At 47.8% G+C, this 13,679-nt stretch overlaps 1 protein-coding gene across 1 annotated transcript in view; it reads right to left on the bottom strand.

The window, feature by feature from the left end:
• Nucleotides 1-13,679, bottom strand: part of LOC122397894 — a 58,755-nt gene that overhangs the window by 7,328 nt on the left and 37,748 nt on the right. The window contains exons 4-8 of the mRNA XM_043397366.1: nt 13,344-13,572; nt 12,165-12,315; nt 10,613-10,696; nt 10,189-10,272; nt 8,666-8,722 (exon numbers count right to left, since the gene is read on the bottom strand). Coding sequence (XP_043253301.1) covers nt 8,666-8,722; nt 10,189-10,272; nt 10,613-10,696; nt 12,165-12,315; nt 13,344-13,572 — 605 coding nt within the window. The remainder of the gene's footprint in view (nt 1-8,665; nt 8,723-10,188; nt 10,273-10,612; nt 10,697-12,164; nt 12,316-13,343; nt 13,573-13,679) is intronic.

Below are 13,679 nucleotides of genomic sequence, written 5' to 3'. Positions count from 1 at the left end.
GATGCACTTTCCCTCCGCGAATCGACAACAAACTGGAGGACCGTTCGTTTGATGTTAACGCTGGAGCCAGCGATCGTTTCTCAAGCAACAACCAGGCCAAAGACGTGCCCACGTCGATCGCCCACGATGTTTACTCAATACCTCTCCGCAAATCCTTCGCGATCAAGAGATGCGAGTGTGCCCCTTAGGAGCAAACTCGGTCGCGAACCGTGCGTGGACGTTCAACCAGCTACGAGGAGGGATCCTCGAGACCAAAGAATGATCAGGCTTCGCCGAACGGTAGCCTATTAATCGGTTTTTTACCGACTAAAAGTTACAGGAATATTCCGACGCTCGGCTCCGAGTGCGCGCGCAACACCTTCGATCATTGCAAAATCCCTGGGCGCTGTTTCTGCAGTCGGTCACACCTATGCTACCACCTGTACGCGATCTGTCCGCTTGCATTCCAACCGGATACGTACGTAGGATACCCGGCGGAAATTGCGGAACATAATAATTTTCCACGAGAGAAGAGAAAGTGACGTCGACGCGCCGCGGAGGAGAAGAAAACTCGAACGGGATTGCGCAACCGGCGACGTCTCGACCAGCCGAACGGGATCAGGCTCGATCGGAAAATTATTCACCGGATACCGAATATGAATACCCGTTCGTTTATTCATTTATTTACCGGTAATCGACCCATGATAAGAAACTGCGTGCAACGTCGGTTGCACCGAATAAAGAGATTAAGCAGGTCCGTGGCGTTCGTGAATCAGTCGACGGAACGAATCGACAAAGCATGTTGCCTTTTTCGCAAATCGGATGAATCAGCCTCGTTTTCGTGGCCACGTTTACCTTGCTACCCACACACACACGTATCGAAGCCAAACATTCGTCATTACGGCTTTATCGATCAAACTTACAGTTTACACGTATCCTAGACACGAATACCCGTGCCACGTGTACCGGAAACGTTATACGCTGAAACCCATTTCTACGCCAAACGATCTCATTAAGAGATAAACGAATACAGAATCAATACGCAAATGGAAAAGAACAGGCAAAGTTTGCAGATTTTATGAACCTTACAGCGTGTACAGTATAACGTCGATTAAAAATCGATTTACACATCCGTGGTAAGTAAAGATGGCCGAGGAGGGCAGAAGATCACAGAGCAGGGAACAGTTTGCGATCGAAGATCACGCACAGAGTTGGAATCAACGATACGTCGCGACGTTTAACGCGAAGCGGCTAAAAAACAGTTAACAGGCTGTGGTCGCGATTAGATCTCGGTCCCTGGACGTATCGGTGGCCCACATCTCCTCGCGAAGATCCGATCAAGATCGATTTCCACGTTGGCCACGATCTACGGGGGCAAAGTCCGCCTGTCGTCCGTTTCCCTGGCAGCTGGCCAGTCGATTCGTTGTATCTTATTGTGCCATCATACTCAATTTGCTTTATTGCTCGGTGTTTCTCGCGTTCACCGTTAGTTTTGTTCACGCGACACGAATCCCCCGCAGGTTCAACGTTTCCCTTATTCCACGCTTCTGTACCAGGGATTATTAGTTCGATACCGTTTTACTTTGTACGCTGGATATCGATTTTCACGCGCACCGATCCGAACGAGTTAATTCGCGCCGTCCGGTTTACGATCGCGCCGGATCGGGCACTTTCACGGGCATGGAAAGCAAAGCAAATTGTGCAAATTACAAGACAGAAACCGAAACCGTGATCGTTACGACGATCCTGTTGTTACGATCTCGTTGGCGATGAATTCCCTTTTGCGCGTGTTACGAATGTCTTCGAGTTCTGTTTCGTTTTCAGTTACACGGCCCTGGGTAAACGACGCCGATCGAACTATGGTTCCGTCGGCGACGAGGCACGAGCGGAGTTGCGTGTCAGCAGGATGTTGGAAATCTGGCACGCCATACCGACCGGCGTGCTCGCGTTTCCGTGGCATTGTCGTAAAACACGGACAGAGGAAGAAAAAAATACGCGGAAAGAGAGAGGCGGGGAGGACGAAAATGATCCACGGGTCGCGTGAAAATGCATCCACCGCGACGGATCGGGAACGATGTTTTCACCGAGATTGCTTCGTCGCTGTTCCCCTTCGAAACTGTTACCCGATTTGAAAATGGAACCGAGATCTCAACTCTCAGAAAACGCGGACAGCACAAACAGAAATTATATAATTCAATGATAGTTGATACAAATAAGAAATTGTATAATTCAACTTTGCAATCTGATATTGCGCAACCGTACTCGCCGTATTTGCTAAATGCGTTCTCTTTTTTATTTATATACTTTCGCTTACGCGATCGCAATAAGAGGGCTAACTCGTTTACCAATGAAGAAAAAAATAAATCTCGAAAGCCGCTCGGGCAGAATATTTGTAAGTTTAGTTGTTTAGTAAGTTTAGTTTACACGACCAGTTTTCACTGAGAACTGAAACTGGAAGCGTGGTGTAGGAACCAATTAAACAACCGACACTGGCTTTTAATACCTTGTACGAACCGATCGAAGCTAATTGCAGACCCATCGCTGTCGTTTCGTGCACGAGGAATTGCACGTAAATCTTTTAACGCAAAGATACTCGTGGCGGAGTTATTGGACCACAACGCAGGAATGAAACGGAAGTGCGCAACGTCGCGAGAACGGTACGAAAGAAATGGGTTAAATTCACGGGCGTCGGTGCATATATCGCGAGAACACCGCGATTACGTTTTCTTCTCTTTCATCTGCAACCTCGGTCACGCCGCTAACGCGTCCTCAAGAACTCGTTTCGAGCGAAAGAGAACTCGTTTCGCGAAGCGACACACAACGCCGTACGATTTGAGGTTCGCCTAGTTCTCACGGTGAACGTTTCGTCAGATCGCAGCGGCTAATTGCGCGGCCCAAGACCGGATTTTATCGGCGCGATAAACATCGCCGAATCTCGTTCTCGTTATCCTCTTTTTACGCGAGACTTTGTCGAATCTCGTGGAAGAAACGGGAAATCGACTTCGTTTTCGAGCTGTTCTCTTTCGATCGATTTCGATCGCGCGGAGCACAAAGAAAGCGAATCGAAAGGAAAAGCCGGACGATGGATTTCTTTCGCAGGACGATCGATCGCGACGATGTAACGCGAGACACGTTGTTGTTCCGCCGGATGAAAAATCCAATCTGATCGGTATTGGGTTTCAACCTCGAGCCGAGGCAACGATCGTCTCGTTTTTCCGAGTCGCATCGATGACTTTTCAACGATTCCTTGCCTTTGTTTCAGAGGCGATATTTCACCGTACGCCGCTTGAGATTCTGAAAACTCCGATCGCGGACGTAGAACGAATTCGTATGATCCGGCCTTATAAATATTTAAATGGCCGCTGAACGGAGCACGTAGATTCGATGAAACGCGGTAACGCACCGCGGGAGTCAACGACACCGGGGCAAAAGAGATCGGGAACACGGTCGTTTCGTCGATTCGAACAACGCAACGAACGAACAACAATCGCCGACGCGAAGATCTGCTCGATTTCGCGGTTTCCACGACCCGGAAGAAGAAAATTTCGCGGCCCGTCGAGCAAGAAACCGCGAAAGAGCGACGAAACGTTGATAAAAGAGCGAAACGTCGATCGATTAAACGTGGAAAAAGTTTGTTGTAAAAGGAGCAAGAGCCGTTACGTCGAATGCGTGCGTGTACTGAAGCGAGGGAAGAGGAAGTACAACGAATGGAGGAAGCATGCTAATTTCCAACGTCAGCTCGATACCGACATCGAGAGTCGTTTATCCGTCTCGGAATTGACCGATCGACTCGGTCTGATTGCCGAACGCGGTGAATCCTTCGCTCTCGATTTAACGATCTTGGAACCCGATCGTTGTATTTCCATCTCGAGCTAACCGCAGCCGTTTGATTCCGTAAACGATACCGGAGACCAACGACAACCAATTGCAAACCATTTCTTACGGAGATAATTAACAGATAATTTCCTATTCTTATCGTCCTTCGAGTGTGCTATCGATCGCGTATCGAAGATTCAGTTATCTGCACGAAAACTTTCTTCCAGCGAGCGTTCGTAACGGAAAAGTACTTATTCCTCGAGGAGACCAAACTTTCGTTTGATAACGCTATCCATCGCGAACTTTCCGATCAATCACGAGTAAAATTCACTGGACTCGTAAATATGCACCGGTGGCCCGACGAGGAACGAATACTTTTCGCGATCACTGCTACGATGAACTTGCCACGATCGTAACACCCTGGGGGGACTTCGATTTCCGGTAGAACGATGCAACGGATCCCCGCGCAGAGCACACGATGTTCACTGTTCGCGCGAAGAATCGGCTCGCACGACTGTCGGGGGAAGAAGCTTAGGATCCGCTGGAAACCGCTAGCTTCGTGTGCTAGCCGCCTCCTCGACCTTCGCTGGCCGGTGATCGATCGAAAAAGTACGCGAGGGAAGCCCTTTCGCGCGAACCGGTGTACAAACGAGGACGGAGGCGCGCGCGTACGCGTGTCGCGTGCGGAAAACGCGTCGTGGTACTGGCTGCTCGCAACGGGCGATATTCTTTCTCCTCGGCTGGTTGACTTTCGGCGGGTAGAAGTGGCAATGGCAGGCGCGCAGGTGACAGGGACGTAATCGCGGGATCGGGAGCCACACGAAACGACCCGATAACGCGGCTCCACCAATCCGGGATATGGTCGACTCGCGGGCTTCCGGTAACTTCGTTAAAACGAAACTCTCGCGTGACGACTTCTGCGACTCCGATCTGTGCCAATCTGGAAACCCGACGCTCGAACATCACCGTTTTATCCGTATTTTTCGGTTCCAGGAATTGGCGGGGATGAAACGGTAGCGAATATCAACGAGGAACTACCGTGCTATCCGAGTTGTCGAGTAACCAAGATTTCAAACTCCTCTGGCGTCTCGCGGTCGTTTCGAGCGAGCTGGTAACCGCAAGGAGTCGAAGGATCAGGCTCCCAAGTACGCAGGAACGCGAGGCAAATCCTGTCCTGATACGCCACTGAAGACTAATGACCCCTGACAAGAGAAAGACAGGGACGACGTACGATCGAGGAGACTGATCTACGAGGAATCGGACAAGCAGCGGTAACGGTGCTACCAATCTTGTTGGCTGCCAGCTGTTCGTTCGAAGCACCACCGCGGATACTCCCCCGTTCCCCTCCACCGTGGGCCTGTTACCTAGACATTCGCTACGTTCTGACAAAACGTTTCGACACCGCGAAAACGTAGCAGAACCGGCGTGAACGCGTTGCTTTCTAAAAACCGGGTCTTTCTCGCCGGCGATCGACGCTTCTCGAGTCCGTTCACGCTCGATCGGGATACCTTGGTCCGCTCTATATTCCTCCGACCTATCCGTAACCATCCCCACCGCCATTTCAGTCGTCCTCTTTTCCTTTCGTAATCCGCGGAGTGTCGTCGAGGCAACGGAAAACCGCTCGCGCGTGCACGCGACCATGGATCTTCTCCGCTTTTTCGACATCCGGTAAACGGGGCAGACCTTCGCGGTCGATCGTTCCGAGTTTCGGGCAGTTCACTCGCCAGAGATTGCAAAAGTGCAAAAGGCCTTGGAAACTACGTCTCCGCACGATTCCAAAAATCGACGTCTCTCCGGACGGCGTTTCTTCGGTTTCAAAACTCTCCTCGGATTATTCTTTTTACTCGTCGAAACGAGGCCTTCGTCGGTTAGGCCTGGGGTTGCACATTGTCGGTGAAACCGCGGCGAATTTCGGAATATCCTGTCGCAACGGCGGTTCGTGACGAGCCTACGTGAAATTTCGACGTCGAGGAACATCGAACGAGAAGGAAACGTTTGAATTTCGAGGGGGAACCGCGCGTATTCGTTGACCTTTCGCCGTTGGAGCACGCGACGCGCGGCCAGGCGTACCAATTTATTGGATAAACAGAGGAGAGAAGGTTTTATTCGACGCCGGTAACGGTACAGTCCTCCGGGCAAGGATCTGCAAGGATTCCGCTGGCCTTGCTGGCATTCCGCGACGAAAGCAACGCGGTGCAATAAATGCCACGCAAATACCAAACTGGCTTACCGGACCCTCCGCCTGGGACATGCTCGCGCGCAAATGTCAAAAGCTATACACGCAGACAGATGCAACAGCATCTTGTAAATCTTCCGGCGATTATCTCGTCGACCGATACGCGAACGATCCAACCGGGAAATTAATAATCGAGATCCCCGCGAATTTCAAGCCACCGTTCGATTCTTTTCTGTCAAACAAAATGACCTATGCCTCTTTTCTTATCGTACGTTCGAGTATTATGGCTGGTTCTACTGCATTGTGCATTATTATGTAATATTTGTAATATTTCGTCACTCATAGGCGATAGCAATGGTTTTTTCTCCGAATTTAATTGCTGTAGGTTAATTATTGTTTGAATAAAATCTTGCCTCTTATTGAGAAAGTGCAATTCCTGCGTCTTTATTACCTTCCGTAAGAGTCGATCGATTTTATTGTAACAATAATCATGAATTCGTCTGATCACGATTACATTTAACGATCGAAGAAATGGAAAGCGATGCTCGATATCTCGTTCGTAGACGCGGTGTTGTGCAATATACAAACCCGGATGTTTTTCAATTATTTGAATTTTATGATCCTGTTAGAAATCCAATAATAGAGTTAATTGGAACATAATTAACTTCCGAAAAGGATTTTCTATCAGTGCGATAGTTTTGCATTTAAAAATGGTTCAAAGGTTTGTGAAGAAATTTCGAAACGTTCGAGATTATATTCGAGCGTGCAACCTCATCGATCGGGGTAAAAAAATTCATCATAAAACCGTGCCGCGAGCGTCGTGCTCTTGTAAGCATTTTTACGTAATGGCGAAAGAAAGTCTCGCGGCAGTTTCCAACGTTTGATGTTCCAATTCGTCTTTGCCCGCTCGAGCGAATACTAATTTCTGTTCGTTAAAGTCTATTTATGGCACGGTGATCTCGTCGGTAAGTTGAAAGTTTAATAAGGAATTTGTAGGCATTGATAAAAGCAAGGAATTCCGACTTTCGTGCCGCGCTGAATGCGAATGGTTGGACGCTGGCGTCACCGATACTGTTTCGTTAATGAGTATTATTAATCACTCGGGCGTCGTGTTACAGGTGCCTGCAAACTGTTTTTTAATAAGCTCTACACCACAGACTGTTCTGTTTTATCGACACGCTCGGAGGCAGAGATCTCTACCGGCAGTAGTCTCGTTACCCTTGTCTGTGCATTACCGACCGTATCTACTTGAGCGCCACCACTGAAAACGCTTTTACCGATAAACAAACTCTTTCGATAATATGAAAACAATGAATTAAATAAATTAACTGGACGTTCACACAGATGTAAAAACTTGGGGTCTAGATTCTCCAAATTTGGAATTTTATAACATATTTTTAAAAATAAGAAAATCCTAGAAACATTTCTGGTCTTGCATCATATTTTCGGTAATGAATTTTTTTCTCGAAAATGGTTGGGATTTCGGGGGCATGTCTGGTGACCAAAAATGATTGTAATTGACTCTCCCAATTAAAAATAATTTTGAGTAAGGTCTACTCGTATATCTCGTCTGTGATACATCTGATTGATGAACTGACCGACCGAAAACAACTTTACCAGCAGCGACGTAGCGTCCCTGATATATATCCTTTCCCGATGAACCGAAAGCAAGCCGCCTCGAAAGTCTGCTCGAAGCATTCGACGGCTTGATCCCCGCTGTAACGAGTCTTCAGGCCAAGTAACGGTAAACTCCATATCGCGTCGTTCTTACAGTGTCCTATTCACTGTGCGCTCACTCTCGAACGTTTTTTTCCCCCGTCTATTTCGAACAGTTGTTTATCGTGTCCTACAACACCTCCACTCCGTACGCTCCGACGATATTAAATCCCCCCGCGACTTTCAATATCATCAAATCCAACAATTCTCCTTCCCGTTCGATGAGATCAACTTTCGATAATGCCACGTCCACGCACTTTTAAACGCGGGTGAGTTAAACGCGGGTGAGTTTCACGCGCGCAGAAAGCAAACGTCCGAATCGGACAAAGCGTAACCCAGTTTTTCAGCGGCCGCAAGTTCGTGGAAGCGTTTTCCTCGCGACATTGTTTTAACGGTTGTCGCGTGTCACAATAAAAGCAGCGAGAGCGGAGATTCGCGATGGCTGGAAATAATAGCGACGGGTGCCGCGGTGCAGAAGCGAGGCGCGAGTCCATCGCGAGAGAAGCAGAACAACGAGAACGCCGTAAAAGGGACGTAAAACATTCTGTCGGCGCTGAAACCACTGTCTCGAGAACGATTTTATTTCGTCTCGGGGGGGCAAAACGCGCCGGAGACTTCGTATAAATTGCGTATTCCGCTATTTCTCGATTTTCTTCTCATTTTTCTTTCTTTCGTTATAAAATCTCGAGACGACCAGCTGCTTTCGACGTTTTCATTCGATCGTACGCGGTTCCCTGGCGATCGACGATACCGTTTTTCCGACTGGTTGGCAACGCAAACGAAACACCGCGCGTGGAAAATTAACGAGTCTCTGTCGGGTCCGCCATTCGCCACCTGTTGCACGCAGAAATTCGCCCGGCTGATACTGATTTACGAGACGCCTATTAGCGAAACGTCCGCGGCTCGTTTTTCTTCTCGTTACCGCGTTCAGACGAATGGCGGGACCGAGATCCTCAGGATTAAGGATTAAGGACTCACCTTCGCTTGGTTCTCCTCCCCGCCCCTCTCCTGCTTCTCAAAGCCGAAGAAACGGTTCTGAAAATCGAAGGAAGTCCGGATTAAACTTCGGGGTTCGGATGCAGGACAAATAATCCAGTTACTGTCACCCTAAACTGTTATATTTATGATTTAACATTTGGACGACAGTGTCTGGTACAAGTGCTCGAAGAATTTTGGAATTATTTTCCACTGCCCACGCGTTGACGCGTCTCGAAACGATAAAGTCGTACGTTTTAAACTACAAATTGATTTTCCTTCGCTGTCGATCTAAATATACCAGCTTGTAAATGCAGGTGACGCAACGAATGAAAGTAATTAATAAACGAGTCGCCGGACCCGCGAATGTATCGAACTGTCAAACGAGAGAGAAAGTTACACGAACAAGAGACGCTTCCCCCTTACCCTTAATCTGTTTCTCCGTAAATTCGAGACGATCGAGGCCAGAAATAGAACCTTGTTCAACATTATTCCGAACGGTCTGCGATTCGCGGCTCCTTCGTCGGCCATTGTTGTTTCGTTTTCTTTTTAACAGACTTCACCGTGGAACTCGTTCATGATTGTCTCCGTTCGATTCCGTCGACTGAATTTAAAACGTTTTCTCGATGCATTTAGACGATCTGTCCGTGAACTATACGCGATTCGCGAGGATCAGAGACTGGACAGCGTGAAACGACTGGACAAGTGCGCGTCGCGAGCGCGACTATTCGCCCGAATCGCAGAGCGCAGCGCAAACCCGCCATCGACACTCGGAATGAAAACTCGTCGTGCTATCTTACCTCGGCGGTTTCCTGCTGATAACGTTCACCGACAGCCTGAAACGCAAAAACGAACAGTGACATCAGACATAATTAAATAGTTATGGAAGGTGAGGCGTGAAATCTATTCATTTGCCGTGTCATCGACTTTTTTCCTCGTCCATCCCCTCTTCTGACGCTTTAAGACATTTAAACGATCGTTCGTCGCGTATATCTTTGTTTATAATTATGTAAATGGAGTCGTGAATATTGGAACAGTGGAATGTCAGATAGTACCGAAATCACTCCACGGGCACGTAAACGGTTGCTATCGCGTTGCTAATGTTCCAACCGTTAACAGTCATCGTCGATAGGCAACGTTACGAAAGCTGCCAAAGAATGAGGAAGAACGTCAAAAGTGTGTTTGAAGCATAAAAAAATCTCCCAAGGATGAACGTCTTAATAAATTTTTTTCGTTCGTCTCGTTCTCGTCTTTTACCGCGACTTTTCTTCACTTTCGTATCGAGATAAAAGCCGGGGAAAATATTGGACCGGTGTCTCGCCGGGAAGAGGTCGATGGACGAGTAAAAGTCCCCGCCGCGATTCTTTTTTTCTCTAAAGAATTTAGAAACTCGGATTAATTAAAAAATGGCCCCCGGAGTTAAGACGATCCGTTTGAAATCTGTTGGATCGTATTCCCAAGGATTGCGTAACGAGGAGGTGAAATAAAAAAAAAGGAAAAACGGTCCGATTCGTCTCGACACTTACGTGCACGGTGTTCGTGGTATCCGACGAGGTCGCAGCGGCCAGTTGGTTCCGGTTCTCTATGACCGTCTTTATTTGCTCGAGCACCTGCAAACGAACGTACGCTCGACAATTATTCCACAATGCTACACGTAATTATAGTTTCCGTAAAACCACGTGGCCTAGATTTCAGCTTCGTCGGCACTATTAAAACGGTAGTTCGAAAAAATTCGTTTCCAACCGGACGATTTCCGTTTCGAGGAACTCTTACGGAATGCTCCCTCCTCTTTCTTCTTTTTCGGTCTCGTTGCTATAAATGCGAACGAATTTCGCGCGCTCGTCGACTGTCGCGCGTGCATCGTTAAGCGTCGTTTTATAAAAACATATTGTTAAAAAAAAATAGCTTTTTCAAAGAAGGTGTGGCTTTTAAGATGCTCTGAAAGGTTACCCGAAGCGATATCCTGCGCCTCTGAACAACGTGTTGATTGTACTCCTTGTACTCGATCTCGTTGCTTTTTCTCGTCTGTCTCCGCTGGAAAAACGAAGGAAGAAATGGAACGGTCACGACCGCCTACTGTCACGTCATTTTCCACGAACGTGAAAACAATTCCTGACTTTCCTCGCGTATCAGAACGGAACGCGTGTCGGTTCTTTTTTATTCCCGCTCGGACCGCGAATAGAAAGGACCCGGTGCTCGGCCGTTTCTTCGTTTGTTCGCGAGATTCGAACGCGAACCACGGGTCTTGAGGCAAAACAACGACTACTTCGCTTTCGAACGAGATACAAATCCGCTCGCGATACGGTAATTCCCAGCGAAACCTAGCTTTCGTTTGTTCCGAACGAGAGACTCTGCTTGACCGAATCGTCGAATCTCTTTTCGATCTCGCCGGTGCAACATTCATTTATCAAAAGTTTTGGGGCTTTCAAACAAATAATTATGCTCGAACGCTGGTAAGGCGAAGGTTTCGCATACGCCTGATAGAAAGGAAGTTTGTTCCGTGCGCGGAGGGCGGTCGATTCGTTCGAAAAACGGGTCTGCAAAAAGCTGCCTCGGCGGGAGAGCGAGTCTCGTGATTTGCATAACATCGAGCACGCGACGACAATTAGCGAACAAAGCGGACAGTCGACGCGTTGTAAATCGTCCCGCGGAATCTTGGTCGATCGACGGAGCGCCGCGGCGCCGTGACAATAGATCATTTGTTTGCAAATTCGCGCGCCTCGGTTCGCTGGCCTGCGCGCCCCCCCAAGAAAAAGAAGAGAGGGATCGAACCGTCGCTATACTTGACCGGGTCCCGCAAACTTCTTCTCTTTTTCCGGCCATAAATAATTCAACGACCGTTTTTGCCCGATCGTGGCTCGATTTCGGCGACGAAGTTCACGGGTTGATATTATCTCGTATCTTGGGCAAATTAGTCGCGTATTGTTCGTAGAAAAATCGAAATTCTTCCACGTTCACGAATCAAATTTGACGATAGTCTCTGTTTGCAGCGTCGAGCCTCGTTGCATCGCTCGAGAATTGAAAGTTGCGTCGTACCTGAGGGGTTAATTGGATTACAGGGAACTCTGACGCTTGATCGGCGCGGATGCGAGCGAGGAAATTGGAAGACGAGTCACGAGCCGATCCTGGACACGTGTAACCGCCTTAACTCGATTCACGCGTGCTTAGAATGCCTCGGCGGGCATTACGCTCATTGGATAATGAGAATAATCGTCTTCGTCGCGCCTCTGTTTATCATTCCTCGCCGTGGTCGTGCGAAATCGCATCGATCGCGTCGGGCAGATCTACGAGGCGTTTTCGTTCCACGTTTTGTCAGTTTTAGTTCGATGTAATCCGAGACAGGCTACGTCTCGGTAGAACTTGAAACGAACGTGATCGAAATTTCGAGCTAGCGAGACCTGGCACGAAATTCGTGGCTCGTTTGAAAAATTCGAACGTCCACGAGGTCCCGGAGGAATCTCGACGGTCCGTGGATTCGCTGGTAAATAAAGGAGATACTGACCTCGAGGGTTGCCAGGCTTGCCAACGACGAGAGAGGCCGAGTGTGAGGAACCTCCCCGGGGAAAACGCTGTCGTGCGACACGGACAATTTCCCGGCTCCTCCTCGCAGCTTCACGAACGACTCTTCCATGCCAGTCCTCCTAAGGAACACGCTGAGACGATAAACAAAAAGGAAACGTTACATACTCGATGCGTTCGGTCAATTAACACTAGAAAGACTGAAACTCTGTATATACCTATATTACCCAAAAGCAGTCAAAATGACTGCATTGTGAAAGAATAAATTAATTTTTAATATTATGAATTTAGGGCGCAAAAGAAATAAAATAAACAACTTGTTGGAACAAGTATCACCGTATAAAGATTCGAACAACAAGTACTGCTTTAGCTTATTGAAAAACTGCAACTTATTAAGTATACGCCCCAAATCGACAATTTATCATATACTTGTATGTTATCATGTGTCGGTAATTGAAAAAAAAATGAAAAGTGTTATTTCAATACACAGCCGAACTGGTCATATAAGAAATTTACTGAATTCAATAATAAGAGTCAAAATGACTGCTTTTGGGCAATATAGGTATAACACATATATACCAGAAATGAAGGAGGGGGGAGGTAACTACAATTATTAATAAACGCATTTATATGTTGTACAAAAAGTCTCAAAATTCTAAGAATTTAAAAAGCAGTCAAAATGACTTCCTTGGGCAATCTAGTGTTAAACTCATAGTCTTAAAGTCTAGTAGAATGTCTTTAGGTAACAACTACCTGCTTTTCAAAACACAAATTTCTAGAAATCGATCGCGATGATCGTTCGACCAGGGTCGTATTACGACCGTATTGTTCCGCGGGTCGAAAGGTACAATGGCGCATCGAAAATGGCGTCCGCACTTGCACCCTCCCGCTGCTTTTTCGTACTTATTTGGCCGCTCTATCACCGGGTTGTGAAACAGAAAATCGACAGGTCTATCGAGTGACTCGATCTGGTGGGGAAACGGCTGGCCGACTTATCGGCGAATGCTCGCAATCGAATTACGAAAATAAAGGACAGTAGGTCACAGCCGCACATGTATATCGTACGTGCGTGCTTTACGCAAGCTTCCCGCCACGTTGTACGGGATTTGTTTATTGCAGACACCTACTCTTGTTATAAGATAGATCTTTTTTTAGCGTGTACCTTTCCCGATCGCAGGAGTCGGTGAGGAGCTCGCTGGCGCTTCGACTGCGAGCTTCCTCGGGACGTCCTGCGGGATGTCGATCGGTGATGTCCTCCCGCGGCAATCGTACGATGTCTGCATCCTTGTCCACGTGGCTGGAGACCTGTCTGACATCCGCAGCGCCTCGACTCTTTCGTCGAAAGATCTTCCGTAGGCCGCGAAGTGGATGAAAGCGCCGCTTCTTCGGCTCTGTGAAGGCGCGAAAATTCAAAACCGGTTATTTGGGGATGCTAGAAAACTTCGAGCGCGATCTGCTCGAATGTTACGAGTAGTTTGTATACGAAGGAACAAGACAA

The sequence above is a fragment of the Colletes gigas genome, unplaced genomic scaffold (assembly GCF_013123115.1).
Source record: "Colletes gigas isolate AHSC1104 unplaced genomic scaffold, ASM1312311v1 Colletes_gigas_Sc00010, whole genome shotgun sequence".
Lineage (NCBI taxonomy): Eukaryota > Metazoa > Arthropoda > Insecta > Hymenoptera > Colletidae > Colletes > Colletes gigas.
Note: the sequence above shows the minus strand (reverse complement) of the source record. Positions and strands in the feature narration are given on the sequence as shown.